At 36.3% G+C, this 14,825-nt stretch overlaps 1 protein-coding gene across 1 annotated transcript in view; it reads right to left on the reverse strand.

Moving 5' to 3' along the window:
- The window catches only part of LOC127656493 (atrial natriuretic peptide receptor 1-like), a 65,905-nt gene that overhangs the window by 36,315 nt on the left and 14,765 nt on the right, over positions 1-14,825 (reverse strand). Inside the window, exons 4-5 of the mRNA XM_052144841.1 lie at positions 2,629-2,816; positions 90-203 (exon numbers count right to left, since the gene is read on the reverse strand). Coding sequence (XP_052000801.1) covers positions 90-203; positions 2,629-2,816 — 302 coding nt within the window. The remainder of the gene's footprint in view (positions 1-89; positions 204-2,628; positions 2,817-14,825) is intronic.

The following is a 14,825-nucleotide window of genomic DNA, read 5'->3' on the forward strand; positions in this document are numbered from 1 at the left end:
ATTAAAACTAGAATAGTATTCACAGTTTTATGTAAAAGAAAGTTCAGTTAAAGATGTAGAAACAAACATTGAACAATAATCTGTCTTACCAAAGAATCCTCCACTGTGAAGTTGAACATCCTTTTGGCATCTGATTTTAGATTAGTGACAAATTCTTTGTACTCTTGATTCTGGGGCTCTAGGTAGGTCAAAATCTTCACACTCTAAGAAGCAAAATATACAATTATCATCACACAAGATATTTACAGGGTTATGTCTGAAATAGAGGCCTTAACAAATTGCAATCAGATGAGCTGCATGTATCTGTAAAAACTGAAAAACTGTCAAACAATTATTTAACAGTTAGATTTTTTTTTTTACTTACTCAAGTACTCTGTCTTTGTTTATATATGATCAATGTTGAGAATAATTTAGAATGAGATACCTTGCAAATGTGAGTCTGTCATAATTAGACAAAACATTTTTTTAAACTGAGTCCCCCCTCTTCACAACTAGTGTAACACAATCCCCCTCTAGCGCTGATGGCGGTATCAAGTTGTACCTGTTTATTTTCTCAGCGAAGGCCAGGAGGGGCCAATCACAGTCGTTTATTATTACTGAATGAAGATTTTTAAAAATGCTTTTATAGATAATGCTGAGGTAGATTTGTATTTACAGGTATGAATCCTTGTAATTATCAGTTTTTATTAAAAATAACTATCCAGTGTAAAATTTCTCCAAAGGTATATAAAACATTCAGAGGTTTAAATACGGAAGCATGGAAGATTTTTTTTTTTTTTTTTTTTGTAGAAATAAAACTGTGACTCACAAGACCCAGTCATTGGCTGAAAACATGTGCAATTTTTTTCTGTAGTCTGTTACTCACAAAAAAACTTAAAATATCACTTAAAACAGAGCAGTAAATAATTAACATTTTCTGAAGCTTTTTCTGAATGTCTAATAAGAAACACAGAGTATAAATATGTAAGAGTACGCAATAAATATAATTTTTTAATTATCTGTGCATTAATTTGACAAGAAATAAGAGCAAGTATGTAGGGGGTGTCTAAGTCTATGTGTGTGCTGAGGAGATTTTCTGAGGTTTTTTAAGGCTCAAGAGACCAGCACAACACCTCTGATGATAAGCTACAGAAATTATGGAAAGTGTCTCTCTCCTCCATCATATCAAATCCTTGTGCATCTGGTAAAAACCATTGAACCACATCTTTGGAGAAACTCATAAAACTAAGGATGATTCATTTGTGTGTGCATGGGTGTGTGTGGATGGGTGTGGGTGGTTTACGAGGAAATTTCTTTAGGTTACAAACTGGAAATTACAAGGGTATTATGCTATAAATGTGGTTTATGAGGACATTTCTAATAGTAATAGTAAATAATCTTACTTCTCTTCAGTCTTTGAAAGGAACTGTGATTGAGTTAGTGAAAGAGTTTAAATACCTTGGTATTATTATCAACGATAAACTATATTTTAGTTCTCACATTACTCCGCTAAAGAAAAAACTGAAAACAAAGCTAGGGGTTTATTTCAAAAACAAGCTCTGTTTTTCATTTAATGTAAGAAATAAACTTGTCTCTGCTACATTCCTACCAATACTTGATTATGGGGATGTTGTGTATCAATTTGCTCCATCTTCTTTCTCCTTTGGATGCTATGTATCATCGTGCTTTAAGATTTATATTGAATTGTAAACCCTCAACACATCATTGTACACTGTATAATAGAGTAGCTTGGACCTCTTTGTCAACTAGAAGAGAAATGCATTGGTATACAACTATTTACAAGGCTATCTTGGGGTTTTTGCCCTCGTATATCTGTTGTTTGATCCAACGGAACAGTGTTGGGAAATATTCCATTCGTTCACAGAATTGTTATATTCTTTCCGTTCCCCGTGTTCAAACTGAATTAGGAAAAAAAGCTTTTAGGTATGCAGCTCCTTTTGACTAGAATTCTCTTCAAGTGAAACTGAAGTTACAAAACGTGGTGTCTATGGAACATTTTAAGTTTATTATTCATCAACTTGAGATGAATCAATGACTTGTAAGTGTTTTTAGTAATGTTAATGTCTGTTTTAATTTATGTAAATTAGGTTGTGTATTTCTTTTTTGAATTATTTGATGTCCATCTTGGCCAGGACACTCCTGTAAAAGATCTCAGAGAGGTTTTTTCTGGTTAAATAAAGGTTATAATAATAATAATAATAATAATAATAATAATTTCTAGTGTCCCCATAATTCAAAACAATTAAAAAAACATACTACGCAATGTTTTTTGAAAATGCAGAATGTTTTTTGTGAGGGTTAGGTTTAGGGGAAAGGGTTAGGGGACATAATCTATAGTTCATACAGTATAAAATGAATTATGTCTCTGGAGTGTGTGTGTGTGTGTGTGTGTGTGTGTGTGTGTGTGTGTGTGTGTGTGTATGCATTCCTAGGATGGCTTACTGTATAGATATGGCACTTTAAAAGGTTTGAAAAGGTAGCTTTGAAAAGGACAGCTGATAACCACACTCTGTTTTGACATACCACTAGCCTGATTAGCAGTTATGTCTCTATTTATATATATATATCTGCCTGTCTAGCTCTTTATCTATCATAATCACTATTTGCCTGTTGCAGGGTTTTAATCACCTGGAAGGCCTCCTTTGCAAGGGCATCGTCTGGGTCCCCTCTCACCCACGGCTGAGAAGGCTGGGACTGCAAACTACGTCCAAAGATGTCAATGTAGAAGAAGACAAACTCCTCCTGAGGGAGACCTGCCCTGCGGAAGTTCACCATCAACTGACGAAAAACATCTTGAGAGCAGCACACAAATACCACTGCAACCAGACCGAGGAAAGAGAGAAAAATGAGCTTTTTTCAACTGACAATGGCAAGTGAAAATTTCACTACCATAAATATTTCTAAATTGGCCATGAAACTGTATTTTGCATTATTTACAAATAAATAAATAATAAAATAATTACAATTATAATACCATTACTATAATCCCATTATGACCATTTACTGTAATTATCTAGATATTCCTTTTAGTTACAAATAGTGTGTCACTTCAAGTATAAGATGAGTCTTCATCTCTCAGTGAAACAGCACTGACACAAAAATATGAAAAACATTTTGGGTGGTTTAAAGCAGTTTATCAAATGCAGATCATGTGGAGAAATAGAGAGAAACAAACTCATCTAGGCATTATAAAGAAATGTCTGTGGTACTTTTGAGGTAAAAGTTATCAGAAATATTTTTCTTTTACAAATGGTTTGAGTGTCTTAAATTGTTCATCACGTTTCTGACTAGCCACTGGCAAGCAACTAGATAGCCAATTTTTATTCTCATTTGGTGCATGACAATTGTTCATTTTTAACCTGGTTGTGATTTGTTTAGTTGTAAGTACTACATCTTTTAATGCAAAGTTTGTTCTCACAGAAGTAAAATGCTGTCTCATTAGATTCAGAAAAGTAAAAAGTCATGAGAAATAATTTAGCCTTGTGTTTCCTCATAATTCCCTCCCCTGCATACAGTACACAACACACATATTCTGATTCTGTGGAGCAAAGAAGATATCTACTGCATTTCCTTCCTAAGAGATAGGAGCCCAAATAGATTTGGTACTCCCATTCCTTTTACCAGAACTGACTTAGTCATCAATACCATAATGAGATTAGCTCAGCATAAAGTGTCAATTTTGGACATTTAGATAGGAATTAGCAGTAAGGCATGTGTGTGTGTTGATGTTTATGTGTGAGTCGATATTGATGCATTAGTATATTTATGGCATTTAATCTATCTGTACTGTCAACTCTTTGCATTTTGAGTCATGCCATTGCAAACCATCAGAAGTGGTTTCTCGTGAATTGTTAAAATTTAAACAGAAGAAACATTCTATATTTCCATAATTCATTTGTTATTGAACAGAGCTAAACAGGGTGTTTCGTAGGGAACAGATTTCATGTGAGACTACTGTAGATTTAAGATCATTCAAAAATAGACAAGCGAGGGAAGGACCCACAAATAAGGGGAAAAGATATACGGATTAGAAAACAAAATGCTTCATTAGCTCTGATCAGGGCCGTAATCACAATATACTTTGAGGGGGACAAGTCCCCCCAATAATCAGAGATGGCCAGATTGCACCCTCCAAAATGTATATCCTTGTTGCTGTTCAACTGCACTGCTCCGTCAATGTCATATGAGATAGCCAATCAAATTTATGATGTCAGGAATCAAGTTTAAGATGCTATCCAGGAACCCAGCCCCACACATCATCAAGAAATTCAGGTTAAGAGTGTTTGTGTCATGATGTGATATGTAAGTATCTAACTAAACATGCAATATTTGACCCGTGTTTTATGATTGAAATGTTGTACTGACAGACATTCATTTCCAAGGGTGCAAACTATTCACCATTTTAAATTGAAGGTACATCCAGTACGTGATTTGTATGTCATTCCAGTGAATGTGAAAACCTTAACAGAGTAGTTTTCAGCAAATCAGACTTAAGACAAAGCACAAATGTCTGTGTATTGTAAAGGAATTGAATGAATGTGATAATCTGGCATTTTGAAGTAGCTTTTTAGAAAACTCTCTTGACATTGTCTAAGAAAATTCTCTATAAAAAAACACAGTGTTATCACCCGGATCAGAACTAGAACATGGTGAGACCTAACTTGTGACTTCTTTTGTGCTTTTAGGTTTTGGCAAAGACAGTGTCATATATACTTAATGCAAATATTATTAGGTAATCATTTAAAATCAATTTAAGATTTTCTGAATGTCTACTTTTATAAGAGACTGTTTTATTTTGAGTATCTCTTGTCAGGTCTGTGCTAAAAAATTAGCCACCAGTTAAAGCAGTAGTTCACCTAAAAATGGAAAATGTACTTTTACTCAGTCATTTACTCACCCTTATGTTATTCAAAACCCATATGCCGAGTTTTTTATTGGAACATAAAAATGTATATTTTAAGCAGCACTCCATAGAATAACAGTTCATAGTGAGCAGTAGCGGTCAAACTTCATAAAGGACAGATACTACAAAGTACTATTAAAGATTCAGTATAAAGACATCATACCAGTAGTCCATATGATAAGTGCACTACATACCAAGCTTTCTGAGGTCATACAACAGCTATGTTTAGTATGGACTATTTTTATGATATTTTTCTTTGGACCTTGACAGCAGTGGTCAACATGAACTGTTTTTGTCTGGAAAAGAGCAGCGTTAGGATTCTTGAGGAAAATAGTCGTTGAACGAATCATTTGGGAGTCGGTGAGCAAATCAGGTAAACATAAATGCATATTATAAGACAACAAAAGTGTTTTTTGTCATTGCATGCATGTAAAACTGTTGTTGGGGACTCCCAAAACAATATTAGGAACATTTTAAATGCCATAATAGGTACCCTTTAAGATTCTACTGGGAGGAGAAAACAATGAGGGACAACTTAAGGGCAGTAAATAATTTTGTGTATTTTCCTTTTGCTAGCCAGCTGATACAGTCATGTCATTTTAGAGATACATTAATGACTAAAAGAAATTCAAATTATATTCATCTTTTCTTTAAGGCCTGCATAAAAAAGGAAAGAAAAGATGACTGAAACAGGCAAATTGCTTGTAATGCAGACACAGTGTTTGTCTTGTACTGTGTGAACTTTAAAAATACATGTACCAAAAATGATAACATGTTGAGCCTTTATTGCATTTCAAGCCTTTATTCAGAAAATAATTGCATTCAGTGCCTTTACTATATTAAAGGACCACAGAGGACCATTATATTTATGACCTCAACACCCGTGACCCCACCTCCTCAAAATGGTTTGTTCCCCCAAATGTTCATGACATGGTTACGTCCTTGGCTCTGATAAAATCAGTGAAGTGATCACAGAGAGTGAGAGAGTCTGTGTGTGTGTGTGTGTGTGTGTGTGTGTGTGTGTGTGTGTGTGTGTGTGTGTGTGTGTGTGTGTGTGTGTGTGTGTGTGTGTGAGAGAGAGAGTGAGAGAGAGTGTGTGTGAACTTGACTCCACACCAGACAGTCATTTGCAGGAGGGGTGTAATTACAGAAGACCTACTCTAACAGCCACTATGTGTGTGCGTGCGTGTGTGTGTTTGGGTGGTTTATGAGGACATTTCTTTTAGGTTACAAACTGGCAATTACAAGGATATAATGCTATAAATGTGGTTTATGAGGAAATTTGTAGTGTCCTCATAATTCAAATCACTTTAAAAAGTAGTAAATTATGTTTTTATGAAAATTTACAAATGTAGAAAGTTTTTTGTGAGGGTTAGGTTTAGGGGTAGGGTTCAAATATATCCTTCCAACAGTATAAAAATAATTATGCCTATGGAGAGTCCTCATAAGGATAGCCACACCAATGTGTGTGTGTGTGTGTGTGTGTGTGTGGGCATGTTTATGTGGTTTACAAGGACCATTTTTTAGGTTACAAACTGGTAATTACAAGGGTATTATGCTATAAATGTGGTTTATGAGTACATTTCTAGTGTCCCCATAATTGAAATAGCTTAAAAAACATATGTTTAAAACGATGTTTTATTGAAAATGTAAAAATAGGTTTAGGGGTTGTGTTAGGTTGAGGTAACAGAATCTATAGTTTGTACAGTATAAAAATCATTATGTCTATGGAAAGTCCTCATAATGATAGGTAGACCAACATGTGTGTGTGTGTGTGTGTGTGTGTGTGTTTGTGCATGGTAATGAACACAACATGATGCAATTCTGAAATTGAAGAACTTTTTTGCAGCTCAACCGATATAATGAGGAAAATGAGTCAAGGATAATGGCAAATATGGACATCCATCCATCTGTCTGTTCATTAACCTTAAAAAATACCCAGAGGACAAACAGGTCAGTATCAATTGAGAAGGTCAGACCAGGTGACAGGATATAGATAGAGACAGACAGTCCATTCAGCCTGTCGTCACTAGCTTTCTCTCACTCTCCCTCACTCTCTTTGTATTGGCAGATCTGGGCAGCGAAGGAGTCCAATGACAAGTTCCAGCTAATGTGTCTCTTGAGTATACATTAGGATCTAAAATGGCGCCTGTTCTCTCAACAACCAACTGTCAACAATTTGAAAGTAGTGTCCTAAACATGGATAAAAATCACATCTATGACATTAATTAAATTGACATGAAGTCATGCTTAACACAACACAAACACAACAAGACTTAGCCCCCCATAATCAAAACAAGAAAGTACAACCCCCCCTTCCCCAAACCAACAACATTTATACCATGATCAATGGAAACATGTAAATTCTTCATTCTGTAACCCCCACCAATGTTCAAGCCAAATCTACCCCTTGAGTCCTGCAGCCTTCACACCGCTGTCCAAAAAAAAAAGTACAATTCAGCCTGTGCAGCAGTGTCATTGAATTTTTTCCCCCCAGAAATTTTATTTAGTAAAATAACAGAATTGCCCTGCATTATGGGATCCTAAAATGGTGAAATACAGATAAGCCCTTAAATACTGTAAGAATGTATGCTTGGGCAATGCATTTAGGGCTTTATGGGGACATGTACAAAAGTTTTTATTCAGAATTTACAGAAGTCTTAGCTATTTAGTGTAGCTGTTGTTTTGTTATACATTTTTGTATATTGTTGAAGACAACATTATGGTAATTGGTGTTCTCTTGAGCTGGTACCTTGGACCTTCTATATTATTATATAATTATCTTCCGGCCAGTGTACTTGTATTTTAGTAGACCACAATTGGTTGCATTGTGTTACTTCGAAGAACAATAAAATCTTAAAATATTAGTCAAACCATTAGTCTGATCATAACTTATCACTGTAAAGTAACGTTATATTTAGAAGCATTCAAAGGGAGTTCTGCAAATGTGATTTTAGTAAGTTGAGTGTCTGTTGTTTGTTGTTGTGTTAAAAAATATAATTGTGCCCACATATTAATTTATTTAATTAAAAAACAAAAAAATTTACTTAAATGTGTTTTTTTTAAATAGATGACTAGGATCGAATAATTAAGAAAAGCAGCTAATAAGTGCTCGGTATTGATGGGAACTCCTTCAATACTTTTAAAAAGCATCCCAGGGGGATACCTCAAGAAGATGGTTGAGAAAATGTGGAGTACATTTCTGAAAATTCTTGGCAAAAGCTAGCTACTTTACAGATGCTAAAATATAACATAGCATAAAATATAACATGATTTTTTTTTTTTATATATTTTTAGTCAACATAATTCATATAGTTCCATTTCTGTTCTTCCATAAAAAGTTCCATTTCTGTTCTTCCATAGTTTGGATGACTTTACTATTTTTCTAAAATGTGAAAAATAATAATAATAAAGAATGAGTAAGAGACCCTAAATTTAAATATATATATTCTCTTATTGTGCATTTCTATATATTATTATATTTTCTATTCGCTTTTTATTTTTGTTCAATCTCTGTCTTGATGTTGTATTGTTTGTGCACTAGAAGATTCTGTCACCAAGACAAATTCCTTGTATGTGTAAGCATACTTTGCAATAAAGCTCATTCTGATTCTGATTCTGATATAGCATTAGAGTATTCAGCCAAGCAAGCTCATCGACAAGTAAAAAACTGCCTAAGCTAAAAGCTATTTGGGGATTACAGCAACAGTGATCGGTGAATATAAGATATTTTTGTATTTGATGACTTACAGAAATCATATTTCAGTTTGCGATTCCTTTGAAAGTCTTTCGAACTGTGGTATTTTAAAATTAACCATATGGTCGCATTCCTGAGTGTGAGAGCTTTCATTTAATATATGAACAAGGTAGCATAAAAAAGCAGAACCACCAAACTATATAGGCAGATGTTGTTCTAAATTATTGGATACTGGTTTTGACACACACATTTTGTATCAGTGAGCAAATGTTGCCCTCTCACCCCTTGCTGTGAGTGAGTCAGTGGTTCTGTTCTCTTGCGCTCTTTGGGAACAGCCCCTGTGTCTGCAGTCAACTAACCAGAACAAGTCCATAGCATGATCTGCGCAGATACCTGTTGCCATGACAAAAAGCAGCTGACTATCACTTACAGAAAGAAAGAAAGAAAGAAAGAAAGAAAGAAAGAAAAGGTTGCCTATAGGATGAGCAAAACTAGCCCCCTGGATCAACTGAATCATTTGTGCAGCTGAAATCAAAGATGCTAATTTAATCAAGACATTTGGGATATTCCCGTTCATGAAAGATCAGGACCCACAAGAGAGAACAGACTTCATTTTTGCTATGATTACGAAGGCATGTCAACAGGATAAATGCTATTCTGTTTTGGAAAGAAGCATGTCAGGTGTAAAAAACAACCTGTCAGAGATAAAACAGCCCATTACACACACAAATGCACATCATTATCAGATCAAGCCCTGCAAAGGGGCTGTTGGCTGAGACTCAACCAAAAGGAGGGAAACATTTCAGACCTGGTAAACATTAACTAGCACTAAGCAAATTTGTACATTAGAGGCATTTAACTTTTTTCAGATGTCCATGCAACATTTCTAAACATGTTTGTCCTGGACAGTAGTGAGTGTAAATTAGTGGATGCTTCAAATAGAGTTTGACTTCAGTGAATATAATATAAAGTTCACTGGCAGACAAAGGTCCAATGTGTAAAGGCCTTTATTCTACAAAAAGATCTTGTAAGTTGCTTTGGTAAGAAAGCATTTACTAAGAACATAAATCGGTAGTTGGCATGACATTTGTCATAGTTGACATGTGACAAGACACATATGAACCACAATGTATCTCTACATTTTGTGATAAGCAGTGTTTCACTGAGAAACAGGGACTGGCTCATCTCATATAGTATTGTATATGATTTTATGAGTGAAAAAACAGCTACATAATAACTTTGTTATATACAGCACATTGTTTTTAAATAGTAAGTAGAGTACAAGAAATATTGCTCAAGAGTTTCATGGCTGATAAGAAACATTTATGGACAGTATCTTTTTTCAGTTCCTGCCATTGACTGCTGTGGGGGAAAAAATTGGGTCCCTGTTTGTTACCCTTTCCTTTGATCAACAATTAAGGTCGGCAGTAAATTTTTCTAAAGAATATCGACACTAGAGTTGCAGGCACAACACTTCAGCAGCTAGACAAAGTGATCAGAGCAATTACTGCAGGATATAACAGCAGTTTTATTGATCTGGAAGGAATCCTTCAATGCTCAATTTAATGTGTCTGTTGACCAGGTTGAGTGGCGGCAAGATGAGCAAACAGGCACACAGACAGGCTTTATATGAGTGCACTTATTCAGCTATTTGTTGAAAAGATAATCCTTATGAGTCTTGCGTGTTCTGACAGAAGATGAAAGAAAGTATGTGAATTCAACAACATCAAATGAAGCAGAGAGAGGAAATAAATAAAAGCTTAAACCACAACTCACACAAAAACTTTCTGCTTGGCTTTTCTTAAGAATACAAAAGAGAAAAAGTTAGATGGCATCTGTAGTAACTGCATTAGCATTGCTTTAACGTTCATGGACTTACAGTATATGAATGTTATTATATTATTTATTCATATGGACTGGTGATCCAGCTGTGCAGCTTATGAGCCAGATTCCATCTTACTATAGCTTAAGGGGTTCAATAGGGTAACTGGTACTGGTTCTAAACACTAATGGGATTTTTACTCATGCTTATCAACAGTAATAGACAAATGCAATAAAGTTTGCTTAATGTCGAAAATACATTAAGTACATTTAGAGGGATTGTTTGACAAAAATCTGACGTTTGACTGTGGAAAAACCAGCTTGCTAAAAGTGTGGACTCCAGCATGCACAAATCGGTGAAAAAAAAAGCTAATTCGGGATCCATTCAGTCATGGCTGTCATGTTTCTCCATTAACGCTGCTTAACACAAGCCAGTATAGGGTTACAAATTTTATTAGCGTATGATCTATGACCTAAAAGAGGTCTGCCTAACATTACCTCATGTTAGAAGTGGATGTGAGGTCCTTTTTTGTGTTAAACTGGACCTTATTTTCTGCTGTTAAAATGAACATAAAAATATTGTAGAACTTAAAGAAATGTTCCAGGTTCGATGCAAGTCAAAGGGATACTTCAGCCAAAAATGGAAATTCTCTCAACATTTTTTCATCATGCCATTCCAATTGTGTAATACATTTCCTTTCTTCTGCTGAACACAAACAAAGAATTTTAGAAGAATTTTTCAGATCTGTTGGGTACCAAAATCTGAAGCTTGAAAAGCATATAAAGGCTTCACGCCTTCAACCCACGCACAACATTACAGCGACCACGAGGAGGTTACCTCATCTGACCCTCACTAGCAACCAGGCCAATTTGGTCACTCCAGGGGTGGTAGCCAAACCAGGCCCCCCGGGTGAACTATCCTTTTAAGATTTTTCGATTACCACAAAAATGTATTTAGACTCATCTGTCCTTTATAAAACTTTTTTTTTTAAAAAGGAAACATATTGGCGCATAAAGTCCATAAACATTATAGTTCTCACTGTTTTAAAAGTCTAGTCAAAGGACGCAAAAATTATACTTTAACATGAAAAGTTATATACTATATCACAACTTTGTTGTTGTTGTGACAACAAAACCCTGTAATTCAGGGATTGGATTTAACTTAACATAAATAAGACGTGACACCATGCAAGGTACGGACGTGTGAATGGTGAGCTCTGCGCACTTTGCTAGTTTTTATACTTTTAATGATATAATGATATATTCGATACACCCTGATCCATACCTGTTCTAGGAAGACAATATATCAAAGAATTCAAAATCCTTGGGCTCTGGAGACATTAAAAGACACTTACGTGCTTAAGCTGATGCCATTAAGGAGGCCTCGAGCCTGGGAGTCGATTTGGCCAGAGAGGTGAAAGAGATTCTACAAGAATTTCTGAATGTAATGTCCGAATTGTTGGAATTCCTAAAGATGAAGAAGGTCGAGCTATGGTGAAATTCCTGGATGGGGTCTTTCCAAATCTGCTTGATATAACAGGCCATAAACTGGAAATCAAGCGAGCTCACAGGGTCATGGCTAAGCGATCTGCTGAGGGAGACAGGCCCCGAAAAATTCTGGCCAAAGATCTCGTGAAAGTTTTCTTGGAAGAACCACAGCATTTTCTTGTTCCAAGACTTTGCAAATTCGACAAGAGAGAAAGTGATCAATTCAAGGAATGCAAGACATTCTTACATCAACAGAAGGTCGCTTTTGCTCTGATGTTCCCGGCCAAATTGAGAATAGATACTAAGGATGGGCGTAAATTATTTAAATATCCCCAACAAGCCATGTCCTTCATAGAGTCAATGGACTAAGTAAGTCATTGTGTGATACTCACGTTGCAGCAAAGTAAGCCTGACTCAGTAGTGCCTTTTTTGTTTCTTTTTGTGCTGGTTCAGCCTAGAGGCTGGAGTTTGTTTTGTGTAGCAGCACTCCTTCGGGACAGTGTTGTGGATGAATCTGCAGGTTCTTCGTGCTTATGCCTCCTATTGGCTGGAGTTTGTTTTGTGGAGTATTTCTTGCAGGACATTGGAGTGATTGGGTCATTTGTTGCAGTCATGTAACAGCCGACTGCCCGAGGAAACTGAATGTTTTGTTTGTATTTTTGTGCTGGTTCTGCTAGTGGCTGGAGTATTTTTTGTGAAGGAACACACCTCTGGGATGTGGAAGAATCTACACATTCTTTGTGCTTATTCAGCCTATTGGCTGGAGTTTGTTTTATAGATTATATTATGTAATTCTGTCTCACAAAATTTGTATAGAAACACCGGACTTGAGCAATCTGATGGCAAATTTGTAGCACGTACATGGAATGTTTGTATTTGGAGGGGTGGACGCCAGTTGGCGCTGTTGTGCGTGGGGTTAATGAGTACGTTTTTCTTTTTTCTGTTTGTTTGGTTCTGGGGGAAGTTCGGGGTTTGACTGTTGCACTAATGTTGGAATGTGGTCTTTATAATCTTGTTTTGGACACAATCTATTTTTTTCAAATGTCAATTGTTAATATGAGTGAATTATCTCTCTCCACGTGGAAAGTGAATAGGTTGGGGCACCCCATAAAAAGAAGGAAGGTTATTTCTCTTCATAAACATAGGAAATATGATATAGTGTTTCTTCAAGAAATGCATCTTTCCCTGCAGGAAGCTGAAAAATTTGGGAAAATATAGGGTGGACATGTTTTCTTTAGTGCTGGCCCAAGTAAGAACAGGGGAGTCATTACACTTGGGAGGTGTGGTGCAAAAGCTTTTGCTTTTCGCAGATGATATTTTGTTATTCGTCTCCGACCCTACTAGATCTATGGTCAGTGGCGAATGACCAGACTCTGGTCGCTGCCATCTCACTTGATGCCAAAAAAGCATTTGATGTGGTAGAATGGGATTATCTTTTTAAGATTTTGGAAATGTACAGATTCGGGAATACTTTAATTGGTTGGATTAAGTTACTTTATAGACACCCAGTAGCTGCTGTACAAACAAATGGATTAATTTCAGATCATTTAACTCTGGTTATGGGCACCCGGCAGGGTTTCCCTCTTTCCCCATTATTGTTCTGTCTTGTCCTGGAACCATTAGAATTGTAAGAAAGGAGGATGATTTCCAGGGGTGGTGGTGGGAGGTGTGGTGCATAAGCTTTTGCTTTTCGCAGATGATATTTTGTTATTCGTCTCCAACCCTACTAGATCTATGCCATGCCTCCACAGCATTATTAATTCCTTTTCTAAATTTTTTTAACTAAGAGTTCATGGTCTAAATCTGAAGCTTTGGCTCTGACAGCATACTGCCCGGTAACGGATTTCCAGCCAGGTGCCTTCCAGTGGCCCAAACAGGGCATTAAGGATTTTGATATTTTATTCCCCTTATTGGTCGCTTCCACCTGAGAGAGTCCCTCCATGGCTCTTCATTGAACAGGAGGTCCTTGACCATATCTTGCCATTGCAAAATCGTTCTTACAAGCAGTCCGGAGAAGTAAAGACACATCCCGTTATCTCACACATGCATTTAGTGTGGACAAAAGTTTCCCGCGTGTTCAATTCGGACATTTAACTGAACGATGCCACACGTATTTGGTTAAACCCTAAATTGTGCATTAACAAGTCCCCTTTCTGCTGGACAGAATGGATTGAGAAGTGTGGTTTTGAGCACTCAGATTTTATTCTGCCCCAGACTTTGTATTTTGGGTGATGGGGCAGGTATTAACATAGAGAACAAACACATAAAAAACTGGGTCCTTACCAGCGTGATGATCGGCAGGAATTTGATTCTTGGTGGATGGAAGCCGGCTGGTGCGCCCTCATTTCATGAGTGGTGCATCGAGTTGGGCAGAGTGGCAGCTTTTGAAAAGATGTTGCATAGACGGCTGGGAAGTTTGGGTGCTTCTGGCACAAGTGGGGCACAAGTGGGGCACTTATTTGGCCTTCCTAGAGGGATGTCAGGGAGGAGCAGTGGAGAGGGACAGTTTGGATTAAATATATGTAATTAATTCATATGTGGAACCCTTTTTCTTTCTGTTGGTTAATTGGAGTGGAGAGGGACAGTTTGGATTAAATATATGTAATTAATTCAAATGTGGAACACTTTTTCTTTTTTTATGTTTTTTTGTTGGGGGCAGCATATATTGATAAAAGTTGATTCCATGTTTTCATGTACTGTTTGTGTTATTTTGAGTATGGAATCAATAAATATGGTTAATGACAACAAAAAAAACCTTAACATAAATAAAGTAAGCAATTTTATCACACTAAAATTATTTTACGTATACACGTATAATGTTTACATCTTGTGGCTATACTTTTGAAACTGTGTATTTTAATGTTTATGTACTGGCCCTATTACTTCCATTGTAAGTTATAATAAACGAGGCGCGAT

Source organism: Xyrauchen texanus, chromosome 15, assembly GCF_025860055.1.
Source record: "Xyrauchen texanus isolate HMW12.3.18 chromosome 15, RBS_HiC_50CHRs, whole genome shotgun sequence".
NCBI classification, from domain to species: Eukaryota; Metazoa; Chordata; class Actinopteri; order Cypriniformes; family Catostomidae; genus Xyrauchen; species Xyrauchen texanus.